This window comes from Dromaius novaehollandiae, chromosome Z (assembly GCF_036370855.1).
Source record: "Dromaius novaehollandiae isolate bDroNov1 chromosome Z, bDroNov1.hap1, whole genome shotgun sequence".
NCBI lineage: Eukaryota > Metazoa > Chordata > Aves > Casuariiformes > Dromaiidae > Dromaius > Dromaius novaehollandiae.
In genome coordinates this window covers 34953924-34981865 of record NC_088132.1, presented here as the reverse complement: position 1 = coordinate 34981865, position 27942 = coordinate 34953924, and the positions used below count along the sequence as shown (strand labels likewise).

The window sequence follows — 27942 nt, the reverse complement described above, 5'->3', positions numbered from 1 at the left end:
CACAGAGCTTTGGAGTTTCACTTTGTTAAATTGCGACCTCCTAAATCTGCCTACCTACTTAAAAACTGAAAACCTTTCTGATGGGCAGTGAGCGTGGTGACACCTGCACTCAGGTGAGTACTATGGAGACTTGTGGCAGGAGCATAATACAGTATCCTCTCGTTCTGTCCTCAGGTTGCCCTAAAACCAGTTAAAGTCTTGTCCCCCCTGAAACCCCTGGGGCTGTGCTGCTGACTTTGAATGCAGATTTTTGCAACTCACCCCCCCGCCTTATTTGAGAGGGAGGTCAGCCTTGTTACCCCTGTTTTGGAGTTGGAAGAGTGAGGGCAGGTTACTTGGAGAGCTGTGTGCTAGTGAATGTCCTGGGCCTCAGACCCTCCAATCTTCAATGAGTGAAGGACAGAAAAATTGGTTGGGGCATGTAGGATGATGTGGTGCACAGAGGAAAAAAATCAGACCAAAATTAGAATAAAATGGAGAAACAGACCTGGATAGGATTGAGCAGATGATAATTAGGTGATTAGCCTGGAATGATAGAATTGGAGAGATGATGTCACTTCAGAGGTTTCAAAAAGACGATTACATAAACTAATTATTAGTCTTTACCTCATCATGTATATTTGCATAAAACTTGTCTTTTGGGGTGCTTTATCAGCTTTGGGAACTGAAGAACCAATGCTATCAGGAATTAAATTTTCTAAAGAAAGCACACTTGGCGATGTTGAACAGGGAACTGAAGCTGTATGTTGAGGGAGTGTATGATCTATGAAAGGAAATTACTACTTATGATTCATAAAGTTCCTCTGAACGTAGGGAGCCTCCAAACCAAACCCACTCCAGGTAAAGTTTTTTAAAGGCCATAATAAAATTAATATAGGACTTTTTGTTATTTAACTGCTTGCTTGGAATAAATCTTGTTTTAAATATAGCTTGCTGTGCTCCAGTTATTTCAAAATGTTTAATTTCTGGGCACTGGGATGATGGTTAAATAGACCAGTGTTCAAATGGGAAAATGAATCCCTCTAGGCACATATTCCAAGCAAATTTGCTAGAATATGCATGCATGCAACATAGATGCACACACACACACATGCATATGTATTGGATTGCATGTTTGTGGTAACAGCTGGGCATTGCTGAGCTTGTGAAGAGAAAGAGAAATGCCAGCACAAGAATAGGCGTGCTGATGTACAGAATAGCAAGCAAGGGAGCCTACAGGGCCTTTTGTTCAGGGAAAAATATCAAATGCATCCTTTCTTTTTGTAACATCATTTCATTTTCAAAGCTTAATTCTGCCTGTTCTGTTTGTAATGCAAAGAAAGGAAGGTTTGGGGAAGGGGGAAAAAAACCACTTAAATCTGTGTACTTCAGAGAATAAGGAAATGGGCCTTATGAGAGAGAAGTAGTAAGAGTGAGCTTAATGACTGCTTTTAAAACTGTATATTAAAACCTGTCAACTTTTTTTTTTTAAACACTTTAGGTTATGTGCAGTTTTTTTGTGTGTGTAAACTGAAGATAGTGCAGATCTGTAAAACACTGTGCCACCAATGCTAGGCCACTCTCAGTAGTGAGTGTGAGGAAGAAAAGGTGTTTAAAGTTGCTATGATAAAAGTAATGTGGATAAAACTAACTGGAGGACTAGAGTGGATATAAAAATGGATTTCTGTATGGCCCTACCCCTAAAGGAATGAAACGTCTAGGCACATACATCTCTGGTCAGCTTTGCTGAATTCAGATTAAAATGGCAATGTTCCCATTATAAAGGGAGAGTGATATTCCTGCACGGAGAGAATAGTCCAGAGGAAATAGTATCTGCTCACTTTAATGCATGCACAGCCCCCATTAAAATGTGGCAACAAACTGGCTGGTGTGTGGAGATGGCTAAGTTAGCAGATCTAGTGGCCAAAGCAGAACTAAAGGCTGCGACGTTTTCTGCTGGCTGGAGCACTTATGCGTTTCTTAAATAACAAAGAAGTGCAATCGGTAGGCCTTGGTTTCTCTGTTTTGTGAAGGATGTGTTTCGAGTGGCGGGTTGTTCTTTGGTTGGGTTTTTTTGTATTTTTGTGGAAGGAAGAATCTGCTGAATTCTAACATCAAGTAAGTAGTTACATCTAATAAGCTTTTTCCTATCTGAAACAATGTATTAACATACAAAAGGACCTAGTGTGTAATACTTGTGTGAAATTACTACGTTGTAACATCTGCAGTAATGTTTTACAAACATGAGGGCGTCTTGATTATCCTTTGAAGACAGTAAGATTGGTCTCCTCGTAGGCTGCCGGTGTTGTGCTTCATTCTGCCTAAATGCCATGCTACGGTATTTTTGTCACTCTCTCTGAACTTGACACCAGTGTAAATATTTATTTCTGTTTAGTCTGTTTGATGTAAGCCCTTCTGTTTGCACTATCTTATTTTTTTATAATAGGAAAAGTGATCAAGCACTTATGATATCTTAAATTGCATAATAAGTTATGTTCCAGAATTGGTCAGCTCACTTTATTCCTCAGTGAGGAAGAAAGAGAAATTATAAAGAGAATGAGAGGATTTTGTTTGGTTTAGGTGTCCTCTTAATCTTTTTCTGTAATAAGACAAGATTTGTCCTTTGAAGCTTACTCTGAAATATGACTCTAAAACCTGTTTTACCATATAGTCATTTGTTGCACAGTAGAATGTACCTCAAAGGATCACGTTTTATGAGGAACAGCCCTTTAAAATAAGTAAAACTTCCAGTTGCCAGGTCTACAAAGTCAGTCCGGGTTCAGAGAGTCAAGCTGAGTCCTTTTCCCACACTGGCACAGTAAGTTTTCTGCAAGTAATCCCTTTGCTTCAGCTCATTGGAATTTAGTAAATAATTTGGTCATGCCCAAGAAGGAAGAGAATTCAACTTCGCCTGAGCTGTGGTGCCTCTGCAGGCATTGCACGGGTGAATACCACTAACAACTTGCTTTTTGTGACCAAACTCAGCAGATGCATTCGCGTTTGCAATGCACAAGAGCAGGAATGCTGCAAGCGGTGTTAAATGTGGTGCAGTACGTGCTGTTACTGGCCCCCAGATAGGCAAACAACCGTATCTAAGTTTCAGATTGTATTTATCCAAGTTTACTTGTTTCAGTTTCTTAAGCAGAAGCATCCTGTACTTTGCCGCCTCTGATAGCACACACAAGAGTGGTCTGAAAATGAAGTCTTCAGGGAGATGGAATTGGGAAAGGTACAAAGGTAGATACTTGGGGATGGGTTTCTCAAAACTTTTTTCCATAATAATTCCCAAGAAGGAACATTTAGAGTCTCAGTGAGTGCCCATTTCTTCTCTTTGACATTTTTTTAGTCTTGCAGCTGGAAAACAAAACCCCCTGCTGTTCTTAGAGGGGAAATTTAAGTGCTTGCCCTCTTTCACATTTAAAAATGCATTTGATTCATAAAACATGTATATTGTATTGAACATTCAAATAAACTTTAAGCTACAATTAACACTTAAAAGCTTAAGGAATGGATGTTTAAAATAGTCTGGAATGATGTCACAGAGCGACCCAGGGTCACTGCTGAAGCTGTAATGGTTCTATTTTTACATGAAAGCAGCTGGAGCATGAACCAAGTATACATTGTTTTTGTAAAAAAATAAGCTTTTTAAGCTTCTGAAAAGCTGTATCAACTTCCTTCTTTTCAGGAGGGATTTTAACACAGCTCTTGCAAATGATTTAGGACAAAGGAAGGTGAGGGAATTGCCAGAAGCTTAAAGTGGCAGGATTCCTTAATATTGCTTTCTATCATCTTGCAGTTGCAGAGCCTTTGGGGCTCTTCATGGAGGATAACTTGACTCAGCTCTTCTTTCCAAGAAGAAGAACCAGTGTGATATGAGGGGACATTCATGGATGGCCGTCAAACGACAGAGGCTTTGCAGATACCTGTAGGGGACTGGGACAGAGATAAGAAATTACTGGAATAGAAAAGAATAAGAAGCAGAAGCAGGGAGGGCTCCTGAGAAGTATGCTAGGATGGCAGATACCAGTTACCTGACAAGATTTTTTTTTTTTCTTCTTTTGGTGTGGCTGGGGGCATTCAGGCAGGCAGTGAGGAGCGGGATATGGAGTGAACACCAGAAAGATGCTAGGAAATTAGCAGCAGCACAGCCTTTGGAACTTCAAAACTGCTTCTAATGTACCATTTCCAAATATCTGAAGTAAAACGGCAAGGAGACCTAAGAAGCTCTCTGTAGGGCAACCATAAAGTGACAGCCTATCTCTTATTAATGCCAGGTTAGACAACTTGGATTATGCTTGTTAAAAGTGAGACATTTCACTTTGATTCATTACTTTTTGTCCTAAATTATTTTGATATGGTATGTAGCTGTCTTTGGTGTAAAATAGTAAAACTATAGAGAAAGAAGCATGTAGTCCTAAATGGCTGTTTGGGGCAGCAGTTGTGGAAGGCTACTATATAGCCTGTGCCCATACTTCATATGCCGAACCTCACAGCATCTCAGTGAAGCTCTTGTGCAGACTTTTAGGTGGAGGCGAGGCATAGAGATCATGTGGGACATCTGGGAAGGGTGAAGTTCAAGGCAAATTCTGTGCCTTGATCATGGAAGTGTGCTTTTTTTTCTTGGAGTGATACAGCCTGATGCTATGGCATAGGGATCTCCTAAAATCTGACAAGAGCAGAATTTGGCAGGTGTCATGTTGGTGAACCTTCTGTTCAAAACCAGCTTCTTTCATTGGCGTAGCTGCTGGAGTTCACTGGAGACCTGTGTGTTGGGTTTTTTTTTAAAAAAAAAAAAAAAAAAAAAAAAAAAAGTACCTGACATTCAGGCTATGAAACATAGGGTGTTTTTTAAATGGTGTTTTGGGTGTGTGGGGTTATTTTTTTTTAAGCTCTTTTTTTCTTTCTAATTTAGGAACCATAGCTGTTTTCTTGTTAGCAGTTATGATTCAGTTCTGTATCCACAGCTCTAGTTAATGGAAAAATGGAGTTGTGTGCTTATCTTTTTAGGTATCATATGGTTTCATTTTTTGATGAGTACAAGGAAAAAGATTTACTGTAAATAATCTACACTTATGATTATGGACCTGGTTTGCAAGTTCTCAGACTGAGGCTCTTTGGAAAACTGCTCTGTTTATTGCTTTTTCTCCTCCTCATTCTCTGACTTACTTAACCACTAGTGATAGTAAATCTGTGGCCAGTCGCTGCTGGTGGCTGTGTCTTGTTTATGCTATAAGCCGACTACATTCATGGAACTGGGAAGCAGTTGCCCTGAAGTTGCCAATAATACAAGAAGCTGGAGGAGGCTGAGAGAGCTCGGCAGTGCTTAATGCATTGCAATGCTAAGTTTCCCTTGTTTTGCTGATTACTACAGAGCCAGGTTTTCCTATTCTATCTCTTTTTAAGAAGCTCCTGCATACAGGCTTCTCCTGGCAAGACCGGTAGATCTGAGATACTAGGAAAGCCACTAACAATTTTATGGAATTCTTCAATGGATCCAACTTCAGAATTGCCGATATTAGATGGAGAGAACAAAAAGTGTGCAAGCAGGAGACACTTATGCAATACTAGAAATTCTGCCATTACAGTAATACATTTAGTATCGATTTGCTGTAACCATTGAGTTTATAATTTGTTAAAACTTATTGCTAAACTAATGAAAAACATGAAACTTGTGGAACAGAAAATGAAGTTAGCTCATTTGCTGGACTCAGTGGATGGTTGAGGCTTTCTTTTCAGTGATGCCAAAGTTTTGTTGAAGACCTCAGCCTATCGCTGCTGAAACTGAATCTATTTCTGCTGCCAGCACAGGCAGGAATTTGTATCCCACAGTGTCATTACTTGCATGCTGTGTGGGGAAAATGTTGGTCAGTAATAACTTGGCAACTGCTGCCATCACTTGTATGGAATTATAACCAAGTGAGTTATTTCTTTGGATGGCCTGAATCCCCTTTATTAATTCTGAGTTAAATTTTGAAGTGAGATGTAAAAAGAAAGCCAAGTGCAAAGGAAGTATGGAAAGCAAGTCTAGTTTGAGGACGCATCTTCCCAGACTAGTATGTTTGCTCTAAGGATAATGAAATAACTATATTGATGTAGACAACTGCCACAGTACTCCATCGTGGTTGCTTAAGATTCTTCCCCTGATCATCAGTGTACCTGCTGCATTTTTATACTTTTGTCTGGTTAATCACATAACATACTACACAAATATAACAGTGTGTTTTCCCATAGTTTCTCTGGTTAGTGCCACAGTCAAATCTCAATTAAAAATTGGAGCAAACGCTCTGCAAGGAGCTGCTAACGAAGCAGGAATTGTGGAGAGGCGCATACCCTTTTGAAGAACAAGCAGTGATGATAGTGAGTGCCTCTCAGCGGGGTGCCTCATGTAAGGAGTGCTTGCTGTATTTTGCAGAAGACCTGTGAAACAAGGAGGGGTAGCCTTGTCATAGAAATGGAGAACAAGCTAGGAAGACTTTCTGAACACTATGAGCAGCCAAGAGTGCCTCTGAAAATGAAAACGTGATTTAAAAAAAATTTTTTATGGCAAATTCTCAATAATAAGTGTACCTGAGATTTTGTGCATCTTCTTACTGCAGCTAATGGAGGAGCAAGGAGCTTTTGCTACAAATTTTCCCCAAAGCTGTATTCAAAAATACGAATTTTAACAATTAGGTTAGGAATATGGGACAATCTCTCCTGACAAAAATTTAAATACTTAATGGTTGTTTACACTCAAGACCTGTGGAACTGTGGCATGCCTCAACTAGACTGTGCAAAAGTGCCTGTGTATGCTTGAAATTGGTATTTTCCATTTGATATGGGGTTGGATAAGGCAGCAAGGATTTCTTCATTTTGCCAAAGGAAAGCAGCACAGTTCATGATAGGACTTTCTTCATGTTCGGTGTTGAGCTGAGCTAGGCAGGAGTCCTGTGCTCAACTAAACGTGCTCCAGCACAAGGGCTTTGCTCGCTTGTTTCTTCCAGGCCTATGGGTTTGCAGTGGCACACTGTTCTGCTAACCCTTTGCCCTGCGCTTCTGCGGGGGATTTGGTAATTAGCTCCCTGAACAACTTCCATCTCATCTCTTACTTTTTTTGGAGATCTGCCACACTTAAGGTGAGATGGCATCTGTGGGCACAGGCCTTTGTGTGGCAGCTCACACTGAGAGGGAAATTGGAGCAAGCACCAGTGCTTTCTGCGGTTGGGATTTTTTCTTCCAGAGAAAGAAACTTTTATATAGTTGTGCTCGGGTCAGATACTGTTCTGAATATGTCAAAAGCTAAGCAGACTGCTGTTTTAAGTCTTAAGCGCAGCTGTTGGTATAAACGCTTCCAAGAGTTGCTGGGATCCTGCAGAGGATCCTCCAGTTGCCGGTATCCTCCAGAGGAGCTTCTGCCCATACTACATGTGGGATCAGCATCTAAGCAGTCCTAAAATACTGGACCATCCCTTGTTAAATTGTCTTGGATTTTTCTTTTTTTAATGATGCCATCACACTCGCATGCACTGGTGAGATCATCTAAATGTATGACTATTTTTTCATAGTATGGGTAGAATATGGGAGGGTGTTCCTGCCCGTGTTGTATAGATTGTAACTCCTTTTTTTTTTTTTTAGGAAGCACAAGCAAAGACAGACTGGACCATAGTATAATGTCTTGTGGCTTGTATTTGTTCCAGTGAATTACCTAAATGAACCAGGCGAACAGTTTTTCAAAGATGACAGTCAAATTGGGAGCTTTACAGAAGTCTTCATAGGAACAGGAGGTGGGATGGGCGCTGCAGCAAACTCGTGATTCCTTGTTTATGAATCCTCTTCCCTGCTATTAAATTGGGGTGCCTAAGGCTGTGAGCCAGCACTTGCTCACCGGTGAGGGAACTGGTCAGGTTGCCTTTGGAGCAGCAAGGAGAATGCAGAGATGATGATGAGTTGGCACAGGTGAAAAATAACCTAGCAAGGAAGTACCAGTGGGAGGATTTCCAGGAAGGTCCGCAGTCAGGTGTGTGTGTCATGGAGCTGACACATGAATTACTTCCCTTTCCAGAAGGATTTGTATGGAAAAAGAAATCATTCAGAGAAGTCCTGAGAAGTAAGTAGTACAGTACACCATTAGAAAACCAGGTGAATATTTAGGTTTTTCATTGCCTATGTGTATAGACAAATAAGCTGCCATTACTCGGGTGAAATGCTTTCAAGCTGGGAAGATGACATGCACAAAGGTTTTTGAAAACTGATGAATGTGCTATGTCTGTGCGTGTTGACTCCTGAGGATATTATTAAGTGTTGTGGCTTTGTTTTTGCCTGCAGCATAAGCACTAGAGCTTCCGCCCATGAGTTCTGCCACTAACAAATATCAGTGCTGTAATTCCAGAGGATGCATCTTCTCCCAGCAAGGGAATTCCTTTGAGTTGCTTGTAAAAGGTTTACTGAAAATACCACCTGTGCCCTTATTTGTTGGCATAGTCAAGGGTGAATCACAATGTGTAATACTAAATTGCTGCTTGGGAGTTCATACTGGAATGGCTTAGAACTATTACCCTCGGAGGTAGATGTTTTAACTAGCTGTTCCAGAGGAAGTATTAGACTTATTGATTGGTTTTGTATTATGAGTATGACTGAGGATCCTATGTCAGACAGTGGCTATTACTGAGATCCTGTTTGGAAGCAATATTTCACTTTATTTCTGCTTTTGCTCTGCTTATCTGTAATGGAGTTTGGTATGTGGAGATTTCTGATTTAGATTGTGTTATGCAAAATGGGGTATATACAGGAATACAGAAGGCCTATATATATGCTTCCATATAGATGTAAATATGTGCAGATGTGTGTACGCAGGGTGTAACAAACCTGTTTCAGCTAGCTAGCTAGCTCTAGGAAGCCTTATTACAGGATTTGCAAGCATAAAATACAACTTCTTAACAAAAGAACTTGAATGCACAGCTTATTTAAGGACACCTGAAGCTTTTGTTTGTGTTTTAGTTGGGGGGTAACATTCATTTGGTCGAATAAGAGGGGTTTCATGTTGTAAGTCTTGACGCGTTTCCCCTAGAGAGCTGTGACTCTCATCATGCTAGTTGACCTCCGAAATATTTCCTGTGTTCCTTTTGGAAAAGGTCAGCAAGTAAAAAGAGAGCGAGCTAAACATGATACAATTCTCAGCGTGTTGCTGTCAGGACTCTTGGAATTAATTGTTTTGGAGAGAGTACTAAATATTTCCAGAAGGCTTGTATTGGGATGTCTCTGCATTATTTGTTTACTCTGTCTTTTTTTAAACATTCTGACTGAGCACTGCATTCGTGTCCTAGTGATGTCAGTGCTCGCCCACTCCTGCTCCATATTCTTGCTCTTCGCCACTATCCTAAGTTGGAGACTCGGAGGGTGGAAGAGACCTGGATGCCATCTAGTGCAACGTCCCCACCCAGTAAGAGGACCAGCTATAGCAGGTTGCTCAAGACCACATACAGTAGATGGTTATCTCCAAGCCTGGGAGCTCAACAATTTCTTTGGTTCACTGTTCCAGTGTTTGACCACCTTCATAATGAAAAACTTAAGTTAGTCAGAATTTTCCATACTGCAACTTGAGGCCATGGCTTCTGATCGTATCGTTGTGCACCTCCGAAGGGTCTCGCTCTGTGCCCCCCTGGTAGGGGGTTGAATGCCACAATAAGACCACAAGCAAATTTCTCCTTTTTCTTAAGGCTGCACAAACCCACTTCTTTCAGCCTCCCCCTGTATGTCAGGTCCTGTAGAGCTGTTGTCCCTCACTGGTGTCCCAGCTGTGGATTCGCTCTGAAACCTGCAGTGGTAAATGCCGTGCTCCCAGCTGTTGGATCTAGTGAAGTGCACTTCTCCTAAGTAACAGCTTAGGCGTTAGATGTTATGCTGCTCAGCAACTGTGTGAAAAGATTGCATCTCGAATGCAAAGTTTTGACTATCGTTGAGCGATCACAAGCCGGTATCACAGACTTTTTGGTATCAAAGGCAGGGCATGAAGCAACTAAAGTAGCTGCGCAATCAGGACTGCGTAGTCTGTCTAAAGACATTGAAGCAGTATGGCTGCAGTAGTAGATAACTGGTGTTAGTGACTGTTCTTTTTAGCTATGTTAAATGGGCCTTAATTACCAAAAGTAATGAACTGTTGTTGTTGGAAAGAAAAGTTTAGTTAGTGGCAGAAATGTTCATTTGCCAAATCATGTTATAAATGTTATCTTGAAATTGTACTAATGTGTATCTTGAAAAAGACAGTAGTTATTAGCTATACCAAGAAATTGATTCTGATTTATTACATGTCTTAAAGCTGATTTAAGCCTCGAGAATTGAACAAGTTCCCTTTAATGTGGGAGCTAAACACATTTCTTAAAAGACCTATTGTCTCTTAGTCATTTGACCTCATCTGGCAAATTTTCCTGTTTATTTAGAAAACATAGGCTACAATTGCCAGTTTTGTCATGTGATGACTAACACCATCATAATATAATGGAATATTGTGTAAACAGATCCAAAAGCACACACTTGAAAAGACTGAAGAAGGTGGTGATGTGCTGAATTTGCTAAAAACAAAGGAGCTGTTTGACATAACAGCAATACACAATAGTGTGAGGTCTTCATTTACAAAACAGATTAATTTGCAGAAAAGTTGTACTTAAAATTAGGCCGAAAGACGTGATGAAATAAGCTCTTCTGCCATTTTAGTTTATTTGCCTCTGACTTATGTTTATAAATGCAGAGCTGCTAATTCCTTTGCTTGTGCGTTCAGAAGGCTATCAAGTGTGCTTATTCTTTTTTTCCCTGTCACTTGTCAGTCAGTAAATGAAAATGATGTTGCCTAAAGGCTAAATCCAGTGTACATGTGATATGCCATTTATTGGATTCTGTGAGTAATTGTAACTGCTTAAATTATTTAAAATTTTCTCTTTTCAATCCTTTGTTCTGTTTCCAAACTTTTCTTTAGCTAGAGGAGTCTGGCTGCATCTTGGATCTGCAGAAAATTCGATGACAGCTAAATGTGCTGCTGGCCCACTACTTATTTCTGTTGCGAAAGAACTGGCATGAAAACCTGTTCTGATTTCCTCTTGCTTCTATTCTGATGAAACTGTATTTAGTAAGATATGCAGGAAAGGACTTCTTTCAATCAAGACTTTTAAGCAATCTGCTAGATACTGCCTATGTAAGTGATTCAAAAATTACTGTTAGGAAAGGTAGTGGCTTTTTGGTGTTTTCTCGGTGGAGATCACATTGCTGGCCTGAACCGCACTGTGTTGGACTTTAACCCCCACCCATTACTGTTTTGGAATAAGCTTATCACTGAAATACGGTGATTTGGAGGGAGTGGATGGCATTTTTTCTTGTATATTATCTTAATTGTGCTGCTTTATGCGCTGCTTCTGTATTAGACCTCTTGATAAGCGTTTGAACCAGAAAATGCTAGTTCTTCATTCTCGATGCTTTGGGGAGAGAAAGGGGTCCCTTGCAATTCCATATAGTTAGCATCACTTTTCCTGTAGAAATACTTGGTGTTTGAAAAGTTGGAAGTTATATATTAAAACTCTGAATATATGCTACTGCCTGGTTGGAATTGTAACGTGATAGTGGATGGTGTCTCTTATTTATGTGTGTGTGTGTGTGTGTGTGTGTGTGTGTGTGTGTATATATATATATACATATACACACACACACACTTTGTTTATATATTTATGTTTTATATATTAGATATATATGTATAAATAAAAACACATTTCTAGGATCCCTTTTTAGGGAGAAAAGCATGGAGACATGCATCCTAAAGGCACAATGCACAAAAGACGAATACAAGGGACCCCTGGTCCCACAGCCTCTCTGTGGGGCTCGGCGGAAGGTGCTCCGAGGCCATTTCAGCTGGTTTTGATGGAGCAGCAGTGGGCACCCGTCACACCGTTCAGACCAGGGCTCCTCTGCAGAGGTAGAGCCCACGCCTCACTGCTGAGTGCGATGCTGTGAGGATGGGTCGGGCTGCGCAGCATGCGTTACGTTGGTGGAAACGGCCACCCTGAGCATGTCAGAGATTTTTTTGGCAGCAGAACAGCAGGTATGTGGGAGGACTCAAAGCCACTTTTATGGGGTGATCTGATACTTCCTATTCCAGACGAGTACCTCACTCTTCCTGTGAATTAATGTGTGTAGGATCAGTTGGGTGGCCCTGCATGGGAACTCCTTTGCTTTTGCTGTTAGTGTTTTCTCTCAAGAACAGGTAAGAAGGGTAGGAAAGATCAAAGAAGGAAGAGAAAATCAAGGGTGTTTTTTCACTTCTGGTTTCTCTTCTAACAGTACAGATTCTCCATCTTGAAATGACTGACTATCTTGTCTTTGATTAAATCCTTTCCTTAGTTTCACGTCTTACTCAGACTTATCTTTGGCTAGCACTGCTTTTGAAGTTTCAGCTGAGGTCTTGAATACAAAGCTAGTAGCAAACAGCTCTGGTTCAACAGGGATGTGTATCATTGAAAGCTTTAATAGATCATGTTATCTTCAGGGAGAAGCTATGAAATACGTATCTTGATTGGTGTGGAGGATCCCAGAGAGTAAATTAACAGATTAGAACAGCTTGTTTTTGCACTGGGTGAGCGTAACCTAACCCTGCAAGGATCGACAACAGGAATCCTCAAAACCAGAAAGTTTAGCCATTTGAGGGCTGTTTGTGAGGGAAGGTCAAAAAACACAATAGCTCAGAGCCTCCACTTAAATCTGATAGTTCCTATTTCAAAAAAGAGCTTAGCAAATGGCATACTTGCCTATCACTGTTCTGATAAGCCCGTGCTATGGGGTTCATGAGCAGAGTAGCTCCTCACCCTGAAAGCCAATGCACTAGACAGCTGCAAAAGTGAACAGGAGCATATCCTTTGCTTGCGTTTGTCTCGCCTCCCAGGAGAGTGGCAGTCGTAGCAGTTGTCAATAGGATATTTTTTGAGGAGAGTTTGTAATTTGGATTTTTTCTTTTTAATGTGGAAGATGCATTATATTTCTAAATCATAGTGTGGCAAAGGATTAGAACATGTGGTTAAGGATCCAATTTATTAGGATTCATTATGTTCAAAATACCCTGCTGTTGTTTAAAAGCCAGGCTTGCAAAGAGCTATAGTGGGGAGTAAATTGCTTCTTACTGTATTAAAGGATGTCATTATACTGACTGAGAGGGGAGCAGCGGAGCAGTCTGAAAAACCGACCCTCCTGTTTTGGAGACTATTTCAAAAGCTGTGCAACTTTCTAGTGTTCATGACTTCACAGGCATCCTCCTGGTTTGTAAAGAGTAAACTTTTTCTGGAGGTAATAAACGTACGTGATTGTTCCCTGACCACAGACACTAGTTCTGTGAAGGAGCCCGTTACAGCGTCCAGCTGGATCGCTCGCCTCTGTTCACTGGGAATAGTTTCCCAGGAGGGAGTTAGCAAGTAAATTTATGAAGTCTTGAACCAGGCTTTGAGAGGAATTATGTTCTTGAGCTACCCTCTTGCCAAGAGTGATGATAAGCCTGTTTTATGAGAGTAATCATTTAAGGAAAGGGAAAAACCTACTTTTTGTCTCGGCTAAGCTCCTGAGCCTAGTGAGCGTGGCTGACGTGAAGCAGTCCTGCCAGGTGAGTGTGACCTGCCGAAGCCTCACGCCGTTGGGATACCCAAATCAGATATAATAGTGTGGATACCTTGGTTTCCATGGTCTGTGTTCCTTTTGAGGACTGATTAACTTCTTAAAAAGAGGCTTACCAGGGATTAAAGGAGAGACTGATAGAAGACTGGAAAATGAATCTGGGAAGCTGACTTTTTACTGTGCTTCAGATTAGGTGCCAAAGCGTGAGGGTTTTTTCCTGATGAAATATCAAGGCTGCTTGATGTTAAAATACAATAGATGTTTCTCATCCTTTTACTCAGAAAGGAAGATTGTAAAGCACAGGGATTATGCCTCAATAAATGTTGCTCTTTAGCTTTTCTGCATGCATGCCTTTGTGGCAAACTTACAAATTTTGTATTGAAATAACAGGGAAGCCAAAATAACAGATTGTCATAAAGAATAATAGAGAGAATCTTGCAGAGTAAGCAGAAATGATGACAAGTATGGACCAGGGTTCCTCTTCTACAGATAATTAGATAGAAAGGCAAAAAACTGTCAAAAAATGAAGATATATCATTGTACATAATGTATGTATTTATGATTTTATATATGGATCATTTCATATTGATTTGCTTCCGTCTGTGTGGTGTGCTGGATCAGACTAGTTCAGATCAGCATGTTACTTTCTTTCCAATTTAGTTTACTATACCCTATTCTTTTTTCCAAACAGAGAGAAATATTAAATTAAGGAATAATGCCTGGATGCACTATATATATATATATGTGCCCAAACCATATATATATGGTAGCATACTCAATAAAAAAATCTCACAGTTGTAAGGTTTTGGTAAATATTACAAAGGTAGCAGTTGGCAAGTAAGTTTTCTTTGTCCTGTTTTTGTTTGAATGTGAATCAAAAATATTCTCCTAAATGAAAAAGGAGCAAAACCACTATATCTGCATTAGTTTTGACCATTGTTCTTTAAAAATAACATGCTTTGATATTCAAGTCAAATGTCAAAAGTTATTTTTAATACAAGGTGCAGCTCCGGTTTGTTCCTGACATAAATTAGTCGCTAGCATAGACGTGGTCCGTTCTTTCCCTTCGTAGACTCAGTTGGTGGGTGTTCTTCTGCTTAGTTTCTTACAGTTTACTTGAAATTACTGCAGTCTTAAGATATCAAAAGCCAGGAGAACCTGTAGAGCATTGCTCTGAGAGGAAAAGAGTTGACAGCTTTTCTTGTGTGTAAAGTGGAGATACGATGAAATAGTAGGTGACAGGGAAAAAGTGACAGGTGGAGGAATTTTAATAAAGAAGCATTGTTTTCAGAAATTGTATGTGTTTGCAATATGGGAATAACTTATGCTCTTTGAATTTCTTCTGTTTCTTCTATGTATCACTTTATGCTTAGAAATCACGTTCCTGATCTGCATCTGCAATACCACTTTCTTTTGCGAGCTGACAAGGGCCTTTGTCGAGCTGAGAGAGAGGCTTCTACAATTAAGATTACCATAGGCTCGTGGAGTGAGGGAGCAGAGCCTTTGAAGTGGTGTGCATCAGTTATGTTGCAGTCAGACTGGGATTTAGGATGTGTACCTCGCTGATATCTTCCAAAAATCTGCTGTAGATTAAGCAGAACATGCTTTTCTGCCAGAAAACTTAACTGGTGGAGTTAAAGCTGGAGGAACAGGTTACATATATCATGCCAGAGGTTTTGACTTGGAGATTTTTTTTGCTTTTGATCCCCTGGGTACATAGGTTACTACTTGCAGTGACTTCTGGTGATACCTTTGTATGCTTTTCTCTGCATTTGACTTGACTTTTGATTTCTCCTTTTAACAACTTCCAGAAAAATAACCTTTTGCCTGCTAGGATCTAAGTGACATCATTTGAATCTTCTGCGATATATTGGAGACCTGGAGAAATTTCAAAGGAGAAATGTCAAAAACTTTACTGTTTTTCCATATATGTGCAGGCAGAGAGATGAATGTGACTGAGCACTGTTACCACCACTATGCAAAGGCTTGAGCTAGAGAAGTGCAGCCCAACTTCTGTACAAAACTTTGAGATGGTCAGAAAAGATCATTTCTCTGCAAACCAAAAATAAAAAAGGAATTTAAAAAAAAGCTTTGGTCTGGAACTATCAGTGGCAATTATTTGTTTAAAGAGACAGATTTCAGTTTTGAGTTTCTAATAGTAAGTAGCTTTTTAAACTATAAGATGTTTTTCAATAAAATGCTTGTAATTTTGCTAACTGGTAGGCAGAGTATAATTAGATTAATATTTTTAAACCTTATCAAAAGTTTCAAAACCTTACAGGGTTAAATTCACTTGCAGGCGATGCAAATCTTGGTTTTCTGAATCCTGATCTTAAACTTCAAGAGAGACACTAGCCTGTGTGAGTGCAAAAGATCATTCATGGCTTAAGAATAGAAGAGACATCAATTCTTCCCTGCATTACTATGGTAACTGGAATGTGATACGGTTTCAGGGCAGCTGCCATATGTGTGCAAAGCACAGCTTCTGAGCCGGGTCCTGAAAATGCTTCCACTCCCCTCCAGCCTTTATCGCACAAACTTGCATCCCCTGTACTGCTGATCACAGATGGCTTTTTCTTTTTGTGGGGTAAAGATGACCTGGTGTGTCCTTTGGAATTCAGATTCCTTAGAATTTGCGAAGAGAACAAACTGAGGAAAGCCATTAAATGATATTTTTATATTCCACTTCCAGGATCTCATAACAAGAAAGATAACATACATTTAACAAGTTAGTTAATAAAAAAATCACCTTACGATTATTATTTTTTCTCCCCTCCCAAGAAAACATCCACAAGAAACACAGATACAAGATATCAGCAGCTCATTGTGGTTAGGTTATCTGAGTTAGGACTCAAGTGTTCTGCCAGAAATATCTCCCTTACTTTAAAACAAGCCTTCAGTTGTATGCATGTTAAGTCCTTTGCTTGCATCGTATACATGATAAGTTGTTTTGTAGATAACCTTCACAGTTGGATCTCATTATTGGACTGATTAGTGATATTTATATTCTAAGGTTAATTATTTATGGTATGCTTCCAAATGGAGGTTGGGGTACAGATGAAGGCTAACTGGAATTGATTTCTGCTGCTACAAGAGTTTGGGTGCTTCTAGGAGCTTAATGACTGTCTGCATTAGGAACAAGCACACAATAGGCACAAATGATATATTAAGGGGAAAAGAGCATAATTGGGCTATTTCTTCTGAAGTGAAAGATGAATATGCTACTTCTGTGCTCCTTTCAGATTAAATATACTAAATTTATTGAAGAATCAATCCATGTGTCAGTTCTTATTGTTTATAGAATAATGGTAGTGCATGTATTCTTACAGGTGCAGGACCTCAGAAAATAATAAGTTCAGAATTAAATCCTAGCAATGATGATGTTTGTGGTGTGATCTGAAAGTTTTGTAGGCTTTTCTAAGCATGCTCCCTGACTCCTCTCTCCTCTGTTATATCCTTCTAAAATAGGTGACTTTTTACTGTGCTTGCCATATCAATTCATCCAACCTAGTCAGTCTTATTAGCTTGCTGGATGAGGCCATCTTCACTAAGAACCAGCACATCTTAATAAGAGCAGTTTTGTAGAGCAAAACAATTGATATTAAGGAGCCAAGATGTCTGTTAAGTGCATTCTGGAGTTTACTTCAGACTGGACTGGCATGTCTGGTCCTGTGGCCTCAATATCCACTAGCAGCTGGAGTGCGTCAGCTATGGGCAAGCATCTCTGGTTCAGCTTCATCTGAAAGAAACTCAGTTTATGTACTCCAAGGTTACCCTGCAATTCCAGTCGAAGCATGGTAAATAGGGACAGGCAAAGTCACTTCAAAAGCATGCTCCTGAGCCAAGCTAAAAATGTAATGTAAATGCAAACTAAGTGCTCCTGCAGCAAGACAGCAGCACTTGATTTGCTTTTAGCATGAACTGCTTTAGGGTCTTGATTTAGCAGAGCATTAAATTTAGTCCTGTTGCTTCAAGGCATCAGTGGGCATGTGCCAGGGCGTAGCTGGCTGATGGCCTCAGCAAAGAAACTTGCTGAAGAGAAGAATCAGTTTGATGGCAGTTCCCTTTAACTAGTGATTACTGGTTCACTAGCTGATGATTAGAGGATAATCACTTCTAGGCTTTCATGAAAACCAGCACTTTAATGCTGTTACTGATATGCCGATGTTCTTAGCAACAAGCATAGAAGGAAAATAGGTTGAGTTGCCCCAAAAAAAAGGGTTAAGTTCTTGAAGGGGACAGACTTTGAGATTATCTCTGGTTTTGGTCTGAATCAAAACACCAGCATTTCAAAACTATTAAAAACAACAGTTCAGGGCTTTATTATTTAGATTTACACAAATGACTCTGATTTTGTTATTCTCAAAAATGCAATATAAATTAAACTACAAAATTGAAACAATTATGAAAGTGTTTTGATGGAGTTGTGTTCCTGTGGCACAGGACTCTCTAGAGATTCTTGCCCCTGTGGAACAAACTATCTCAGCATTTTACAATATTATATTGTGTAAATATAGAAAATGTATTTAAAGTAATTATTACAGGTGGGGACGCTATGAACGCTTCAGATCAGCAGTTCTCACCCAGTGTAGGCATAAAGATCTCTCCCCTCAAGTTAGTCACATATGGCTTACTAACTTGTATCATGTGTAACTTAAAGATTGCTATATATATAAGCGAGTTTGACTTCCAGATTGAAATGTTAATGCATTGAAACACACTAATAGATTCTGCTGTAGCTATTGATATCTCTCTATGAAAAATATTAATGCTTTCTGGTTTTGAGACATCCAGATTAATTTCCATAAACACTTTCTCCTTGAAAGCCCTCAGACTACATGAAAATGGTTTTTATACGGTTATTTTATTTGGTCGAGCTTGTCAAACTTGAAGAGAATTCACTAATAGGTTTGGCATGGGACAGGTCATCTTGTTTGGCGTTCTCTAGGTGAGTGGCATTGCCTTCCCCTTTCCCACCCCACCCCTCGGCTGTTAGATATTGATGCAGCAAGGTACTGAAGCCTCCTGGAACTGGCTTTAGCAATAGGGTAGAGGTACAGGAAAGGACCAAGTGTTTTATGCTTGCTGGCTAAGGCCCATGATACATCCTCATAGCTGTGGGCTCTGATTCATAAAGATTCATCTGTAGCTGTGTTTTAACAGCAGCGAGTCTGCTCACAAGGCATGTCTGGGTGGTCCTAAGATCTTATTGCAGGCTAAAAGTGGGGACATATCTAAAAATGAGATGCAGCAGACTTGAGGACAATGGGAAGCTTTTAACTGAGCTCATGTGGCTTCTTAACTATTACACCGCATTTTGTTTCACCTCCCTTAAGTTGAAATACTCCTATTGTGCTCTGTGGCTCTTCTCGCCGTTTCAACGCAAGGTGCTGGCCTGCGGCAGCTGCAGGCTGTGTGCATCCCTCTGCTTGAGCTCGCTGGCTCTGGCCTAGGAGATGAGGACAGAGGGGTTTCCATTTTACTCCTTCAGACGCAACGTTCAGCTGGAGGCAGAGCACCAAGGCAGCTTTTATTAGAGGAAGTCCTTGCTGCCTCTGATTTCTCATTTGCTTGTTATTGCATTACATTAATACAAATTGAAGCCACAACCCTGGGAAAGGGGAGACTGAGGTTAAGTTGTTCTTGCATTATGTCTCGCAGCACAGGAGTTGAAGCATCTTTAGGATGTAATCTGGCATCCTGCCTTAACATCACCCTACACCCCTGCAGCTTGCAGTCATGCAAAGTGCAAGTTATCTGCATATCCAGGCTCCAGGAGGAATATGGCTGTGACTAAATCTGGTCAAATTCAAGGGATTGTTCCGCAGATCAGTGAAGAACATCCCTAGAAATAGGGACGTAAGGTCCCTTAGTGCCATAGCAAGGCAACACAAATCCTGTAAGTTAGCAGTTTCATATGCTCCACTAGTGCTCTTTGATTCTTGTTTCAAATAATTAACCCTCAAATTTGATTTATCACATCATGTTTAAATACAAATACAGTGACAGAACAATACAAATATAAATACAAACAGTGACAGAAGTCACTGTATGAAACACTGCAGATATTGTTTAATACATGGTGGGATGTACTAAGGCTATTTATGAATATTTGGTTGGCCTAAACATTAGGAGTGATCTCGGTGCAGCTCTAATGGTCTGCTGTTGATCCTCCAAATAAAAACTAGTGTGGTATTACTAATGTGTCAGTTCACCAGAAAATTTGAACTCTGCCTTTCAGTTCTACAAAAATACTCTATGGTGTACAAAATATTAGTGTTAACAGTTAACTTTTATATTTATGATGCATATTGGTTTTGTCTTTTTAAATGAACCTCACTCAGATGGTTTCTTTACCTGCCTTTCAGAAAAGACGACGGCGGATTGACCGAAGCATGATTGGAGAGCCTACAAACTTTGTCCACACAGCTCACGTAGGATCAGGAGACCTGTTTAGCGGAATGAATTCGGTAAGTGTGAGCAGATGAAAAATATTTCATCTTAGACAGGATCCAGGAACATTTTATACGAATACTGTGGCTGGAGCAATTAGTTGAAGGAGTGATTCTCTGCTGAGTTCATAAGCGTTTCTGTAAAGCGTAAGAACAACCTGCCAGTGTCTTAAGTCCAAACCTTAACTGCTTGCATTCAAGATTGCGGAGTATCATATAAATTTCTGTATTTATTGACAATATGTAGTACGTGCTGTATAAACTGTATAGGCTATGTGTAGAGTATTAAAAAAAGAATTTCAGATAGCATTTATGAACTAAAATAAAGTATATTTCAAAATATATTAGAGTATTTTAGAATAAAAATCTCTGTAAAATATAATTCAGATTAGATTTCTTATCTTAAATGTTTATAATCATTTTTGGTGTAGTTTATTTAAAACTCTACCTTTTCTTAGTTCATGGTTCATACAAATATTTTTGTTTGTCCTTGTTGAGGTTTTCTATACTCTCTTAACCCTATTTGTGATGCAAATTATTTCCAGAGCAAGCAGTGCTGATGTCATGGGCAGGGTTTTGTGGCTTCCTGTAGGTGATAGGAACTATGAATGTTTCTATATCTTTGAAAGTGAAAAACAGAGGCTAAGACAGGATATTGAAAGGGAGTTTATGAGGATAGATTGCTTTTGTACTACTTAATATTTTCTGTGAAATGTCAGTCTGTTTTTAAGGGCATATTTGTTTTGTTAATAAGTGATCTAAGAAAAGGGTGGTATATAGAGAATGAGGCAAAAACGCTGCTTGATCTTAATAATCCCCTTTAAAGTGAGAAAAAATGTTTTGGAGATGGTGGATTTTGGTAAAGGGGAAGATGGAGTTCTGTCAGAGGTAGCAGACCAAAGAGCAGAGCTGCAAAGAAAGTCAGTTGTACTGTAGGCAAGTGAGGTCATTTGTAGCTTCCTAGAAACTATAATTTGATTTCACAGCTTATTGAGATCAGGAAAAAACTCTTGTAACTCAGTAGCTACTGGGAAAGAGCAAAACCTTGGAAATCTGACACGGCGAACAAAATACTACTTTTTCCTAAAGCAACATAATGGATTGGAAGTGATCTGTACTAAAGCATCTGTAAACAAGTTAAATAGACAAACACAGCTTCAGCTTGATAAAATTCAATTAAAGCTCATTATCTATTAATGCAGTATATTACATTAATATTTAAAACTGTATAAATTGAAATGATGAAGTGAGTGAGAGGTGGTCTTAATTAGAAAATGCGTGGCTTTTTTGTTTTTGTTTTTTTAGCTGTTTGCTATCCCTCCGGTGAGAACCTTTCTTGCTCTCACCACTGAGCTGCCTCATGGGAGGTTGTGGTGGTTGCCTGAAGCTTTGCTCTCCCGCCACAGACACGCACAGACACGCACACACTTTGCCCTCACCTTTGCTTTGCATAAAATTCAGTTCATCTACAAATAATAAATAACCACTGTTGTCTGTCTGTGTGGACTTTCTTTCATTTTTGAACATTCACACCTGGTTAATGTGCTGCATCAATGACCAGAGTGATTTCTCTGATTCCAGATCAGGATTATTTTTTGCAAACTCTCTTTCTTCAGAAGCACAAATCTTCTTCACGTTGCCTGTTTTCCTGCCTCCTTCTTGGTAAATCACTGTGTAATACTTCATCCTGTCTCCTTGTACATCCTTTACACTGTAATGTGCAAGATCAGTCTTATCGCCATGTGTTTTTTCTGTTGCTTAACTTTCTTTATAGTATGGACACTTACTGCTTCGTCAATCTCTTTAGGCCTTCCGTCTTCTGAATACCTTAGGTGAACCACCTGGAACTTCGCTAGCTTTTTCCCCATATAAGTTGGGTTCTCCACTCAGTGTCTGCTCTGTGGCTTTTTCATCAGCGTTGCTCTTTATCCATCCTCATGCTCTCAGGTACAGTAGTTTTCAGACCACTGAAATATTGTGCTTTTTGTTTGCCTGCTCTGCGGAGAACCTTGCTACTTTGTCAAAGGTAAAACTAAACGGTAGGAGCTCTCTGTGCACGCTTCCCTTCTCCTTCCCAGCACCTTCCTCCTTTTCTTACCTTTGTATTCTCTGGTGAAGCTTCTTGCTTTATTTTTCTGCTTCATACTCTGCAGTTTCTCCTTTGATTTCATGTATTGCAGCCTTAGGTTTTCTCTTGTTTTCTTTCTCAAGGACCATCTGTGCTAGTTTCTAATTCTAACAGGGAGGAAAAAGGGAAAGGAAGAAATTAATGAGATAGAGCTGCAGCACAACAGATTGTATGATCTTTAATTGGGGCGACCCTTTTCCCCATCCAAAGTTCTTGAATCCTTAGAGTAGCTAAATGAGACGTAGCGCAGGAAAGAGTGCTGCCGTTATGTATCGTCAGAAGGCAGTGATATCTTTGAAGGGAAAATTGTACTTTGTTGTGCTTGTAGTCTAGATTGCCTCAAAAGGAGGATGCTTCGGGAGTGCTGCCTGGTCAGCACAAGATCTAGACCTGCTTTGTGGTCACTGTTTTTGACACCGGATGTCTCCTATGTTAATTTTTCGTGTACAAGATGGCCACCGGACTGTTACTGTAGTCGAGCTTAATTTTGCTGGAGGGTTTGTTTGTTTTGCTTTAGGTGCAACAGCCTCAGTATTTTAGACTGATGCTTGCTTGCCCACTAACACAAGCATCTGTATGAGAGACTTTGGAAGGACCCGTGAGAGCTTACTGTCTGGTTTTGCCGCCCGTGTTGATACGCTGTCGGTGGGGGAGGCCGTCAGGCTGCGAGGCGAGTGCAGTGCCACGGCTGTGCAGCCAGACATGCCCTGGGGCTGTGGGGGGGTTTTCTAGCCCTGCCTTGCTAGAGCTAGGGTTCATTCAGGTGATACGAGTGTTGGCCTTAAGTCATTCTTCTAAGTACATCTACCCGCAGATTAACTATTTTCTGAAATAGACTGATTACACTCAAACTCCTGTTACCCAAAGACCAGCAGAAAATGCTGTGATGATCAGCGTGGAGAAACAGGAAAGTTTTCAAACCTACCCCGTGAAGGTGGTTGCAGTCTGCCTCCACCTTTCCTTACTGGTTTTGTGGTCTCTGGTGTCAGACCCACCAGAGCACCAGCTCTTAACAGGTCTCCCTGGAGAGAAATTTCAACATCACCTTGCTTTACCACAGCTATGGTACTTGAGCAAAGCACCAAGCTAGCAGATGGCCTTACCTTGTGCTGTGTAAGTACATAAAAAGGCTCAGATCTTTTGCATCGCACTGCAATGTGCTGTCAAAGGCAAAAGCCCTAAAACAGGATTTTTTTCACATTGGTTTGAAACAGAGCAGGCAGGAAAGAGCAGTGCTGATTTACTTCTGGCAGGGAAGGCGGCTGCTTTCCTGTCTGCAAAGACGAAACTCAGTACACTCTTCTAAACAGACCTCCACAGGAAAGTATCATGCAAACTACTCAGAGATATATCTCCATTTTTGAGGTGTCTATGAAAGAGCATACCCGAAATAATTTTGAGTAGGGCCTTGCAGACAGTGGTTTCTTGCTGCAAGTCCAGTTTCAGAAGCTGTACCTTTAAATACATATGTTACTTCATGTTTGTGGTGTACTTGCTCTGTATGCTCTTGGGTGTGAATAGAAAAAAGCCAAACCTTTTACTCTGGAGTTCTCTTCCTGCAGGCACTAGAAGATGATTATTTTGATTCATGCAGCACAAGCACAAAAGAAAACTATGCATTTGCTTCCTTTTTATTGAAGAAAGCAATGAAAGGCAGAGTGGTGTGGGTGGTGGTGGTGGGGTGCATTTGTTTGCGTCAGCCTAGAAATAACTTCAAATAAATTATTTCCAGAGATGTTGATAGGTTGAGTATGTTTTAAAAAATAAATGCCTTGCTGATTAAAGGGATAATATCAATTAAGGAAAAAAGTTTATTCTACTAAAAAAACAAACAAACTTCTGCATCCCAAAGGCTCCTTTTTGGTTTACAAAGCCCTTTTGTTTTAAATATTCCAAAATTAACCATACAGTGCAGATACTATCCAGATACTTCTGAAATTGTCTATTATATTTTTAACTTGGTGGTGATGTTAACTTCACTGCTTTATCATACTTAGCAAAGAATGGTTCCCATATAACCGACTAAATTACAGCTTGTCAGATGGAGTGGAGCTGGAAGCCAGCAAGAGATCTCATTTAATTTTCTTGAGTAATCAAGCAGCTCAGTGAAAGCCTGAATCAGCCAGTTTTCTTTGGGAGAGAGGAAAACTTCTGCATCAGCACCAGTCCCTCCCTCTCCCCTGCTGGGCTGCCAGCAGGGCTGATGCTTCCAGCAGGCCGACTCCGCCGATGTCCTCATGCAAAAGTAATGCACAAGTGTTAATGGATAGAGCGTGTTGGAAAACCAAACCAGGCCAAACACCAAACCCCAGGCAAGAAGAGAGCATGGGTCCCTTGCAGCTGCCTTGCTTGTTTTCTCTGATGCCCTTTCCCTTGTGTCTCCAGGTGAGCTCCATTCAGAACCAAATGCAGTCCAAGGGGGGCTATGGAGGCGGCATGTCTGCAAACGTTCAGATGCAGCTTGTAGATACAAAGGCAGGATAACCTTGGGGAAACCTTTCCAGTAAGTATCGCGCTCTTGCTTTTTAGGCACCGGTAGAATAGTAAGGAAGAACGTCCTGCTGCGTGTCAGAATTAGTTCCCTATAAATAGCTGCGTCCTTATGATGCACGATTTGAAAATGCATTTCTGGGTAGAAGGTTTGGTATCAGTGTTCAAAACTCAGCTTAATATGTGTTTTCTGTGTTACAGGTTTATGTGAGTTCCTGTATCTTCTTTCCTGTGTCCCCTCTTTTGCCTTGGTGACTGCTTTCTGTGTTCATGACAAGAGAGAAGTGATGGCTCGTTGTTCACCCGTTGTGATTACTCCAGTGAAAAGTTGCTGTTCTGCTCTGATGATGCCATTTCTCAGATTGGTCCTACTGTGCCTTTCAGTGGCATGCACACATTGGCCTCTACCAGCACTATGGACGTAGAGCTGTTTAGGATTGTTTTTAGCTTTTTCTTTTCCTTTTTTTTTTTCCTTTTTTTACTTTTGGATTTAAGGCAAATTAAAGCATCAACCGTAGCTTCCCTCATCCCTCTCACAAATACTAATGCACAGCATTCAGTTGCTCTTTATTCTTTAAATCTCTTCCTCCACTCAAGTAATTTAGAATCGAGTGAGGTTTCCATTAATATTTTTAATCTCTCATTGTTCATATCCATTTTTGAAAGGTCTGGGACCTGCAAGCACAAATGATTGTTTCCTACAAAATCAGCAGAGTAGATGACCGCATGCTTTGTGAAGTTGCTTTGTATGGTGGCCCGTTCGGTGCCAGAAAAAAAAATTGCTTGCTGCGGACTGATGATACTGTTGCTGGTGAAAATTTAGCTGTGGCACCAAGTCATGCCTGTCTCTGAAAGAGGACTTGTAACTTAGCTGCTTCAGAGTTATGTCTTTATTTTAGTTTTTATCCAACTGGTCTTGAAATAATAAAGAGAGAGCTTGCATTCATAAGGCATTTGTTGTAAATGTTCAGTATATTTATTTTGAAAGAGCTGACCTCGAGACTGTAAACCAGTGTAGTACCGTATCTTAAGTGTTGTGGAAGCGCTTTAGTCTATTTAAAAAAAGAAAAGCATCATGTTTGGCTGCTTCTTTTTCCTTTTACAGTTTTTCTTAATTTTAGGCTGTACGGTCATTCCCAGTAGCAGCATGTCAAACTGCCTGCAATATTAGCTGCAGTTTAGTAGACCTCTCTAAGTAGTTGGCAGTTTCTGTGTACTAAATATTTCGGGGCCATGGAAGTTGCTAAGAGCAACATATTAATCTGGCAGAACAGATGCCAGTGAAAACAGCATACAGGGTGACTTTTTACTAAGTCAGTAAAAAGCCTTTTGCTCAGGTTCCAAAGCATGTTTCTCTTTCACACGTTGTGAAAATTGTATTTTACTATTGCACTGTTTCCAGATTTTTCTCTGTAAATGGTCCTTTTCTTTTATTTTTTTTCTCCCCCCTCCTTGTTGGTGGTTTGAAACAAGTCAATGGTTTGAATCCTGATTGAGTTTTAATGTGGGGAAAAAAATCATCCTGACGGATAAGGCACACCTGAGCTTAATCAGATTCATTTTTATACATACACGTGTTTATAAAGACAGATGCTGTCACAAATCATTCTTTCTTCTCTTCCTATCATTTCCCTGATTTCACATTGCAACAGCTATCAGATTGATTTTCAACATGTACGAACCTGCCTACTCCCGTCTCCCAGTTCACAACCAGTAGGCAAAACGCAATGGCCATGGAGGTAGTTGGCCTTCCCTAAGTTGTATTCCAGTGGCAGGTGTCAGTTATCTGCTTGAATAGTTCCAGTTAGGTTGGGTAGTCTTCACCGATAAAGGTACTGATTCGTGACGACACAAGATCAGGATGTTCAGTTGTCTGGGGTGCATAAACACATGGCAATGCAGTGATTTCTTTTTATTTTTTTTAAGGGGTCAGCATTTCCAATGCCACTTTATCAATGAGTCTTAAATATAGTATGATTACAAAATGGTTTTAACTTTGTCATCAGTAACTGCAGCTGAAATTTGCTTGCTTAAACTATCTTGCCTTTGTCAAAATGTCTTCAGCTCAATAGCCAGAAAAAAAATTTGACATATTTTTATAACAGACATACTTTTTTTGTACATTGTGTTCATTCTTGAATAAAGTCAGTTCAGTGTTGGCTTGTAGATATTAAAAGGAAAGTATTGACTTTGATTCAATAAATGTTTTCTTTCAGTTGGTGGCTTACCCTTTTTCTTTTTCATAAGTTACATTTGCACTAGAAAAACGTTTGCATCCTACAGACAAACTGCTGGGGAAAATTCTCAGAAGAGTAACCTGTTAGTGTAAGAAGAAAAAGTAATTTGCAGGCGTGAGTTTTTTTCATGCCACTCGACCCTTTTGTTGACAAGTGGATTAAACCTTAATTTTATAAGCAGTTTTGTTTCATTGATTTAGTGTGTTTACCAGGGGCATCTGTAAGGACTTCAGAGAAGGTTTCTTAATATGAAACAAATCCAAAACCTCTCATGCAGGTTTTCTCCCCTTTGGGCTTCCTGCTTCCTTGCTCTTGATAGTGATGCAGATTATTTTACTGTGGTGATCTGTAGAAGACCAATTAAACATGGTTTCACAATAATATGTACATATCCATTAAATCTACCTGCAAGGCACAGTGCCATCTACTCTGTGTTTTGCTTAATTCATTACACTCTCAAAGTTAATTCCTCAGGAACCAATTTACTACTTTAAGCTCATGCTAAATTGTTTTTAAGAATGGTACTGAATTATCTGCCATGTGATAAGCTGCTGAAGGAAAAAAGCTGCTGTTAAGGAAAAAAGCTAGTTGTAAAAGGAAAGAAAGATCAAGAGAAAACCATGAGATAAGGATCAACTGCAAAACATTTTTTTAAATAGTTCAGGTTATGGAAGATTTGTACTGTGTACCCTGGTGGAAAAGCAAATAAAGAAACAATGATTTAGCCAGAATTATAGGAGTATTCACTACTGAAATAAATGTTTTCACAAATCCAAGAAAGAAAGGTCAAAAAGGAGTTACTGCACCCACAAAGCACTAGGCTTACTAAAGCATTTAAGATTAATGTGTTAAGATTAAAAGATGCTTTAGCCATTTATTAAAATAAATTATTTGACCTCTTCAAGGGAGTCTGCTTGCTCATGCTTAGTCTATAGCCTGTTTAGCTGCCTAAAGCAGTTCAGTCCTGTTGCATCTTTTTAAAATGAGAAGATGCTGAATTGGCACCCAAATCTCTGAACATAGTCTTGCTCCCCAGTGG

The 27942-nt window shown here is 39.9% G+C and overlaps 1 protein-coding gene across 3 annotated transcripts in view; it reads left to right on the top strand.

Moving 5' to 3' along the window:
- LOC112978807 (CDC42 small effector protein 2) overlaps positions 1-26881 on the top strand; it is an 85308-nt gene extending 58427 nt beyond the window's left edge. For 2 of the 3 annotated variants that reach the window (XM_064501870.1, XM_064501871.1), the window contains exons 3-5: positions 19965-20066; positions 24562-24679; positions 24868-26881. In XM_064501870.1, coding sequence (XP_064357940.1) covers positions 19965-20066; positions 24562-24660 — 201 coding nt within the window. In that variant the 3' untranslated portion in view covers positions 24661-24679; positions 24868-26881. Of the gene's footprint in view, positions 1-49; positions 114-19964; positions 20067-24561; positions 24680-24867 lie in introns of those variants that run through there. The other variant, XM_064501872.1, reaches the window with a different exon arrangement.
- Positions 26882-27942: the final 1061 nt, after the last annotated feature.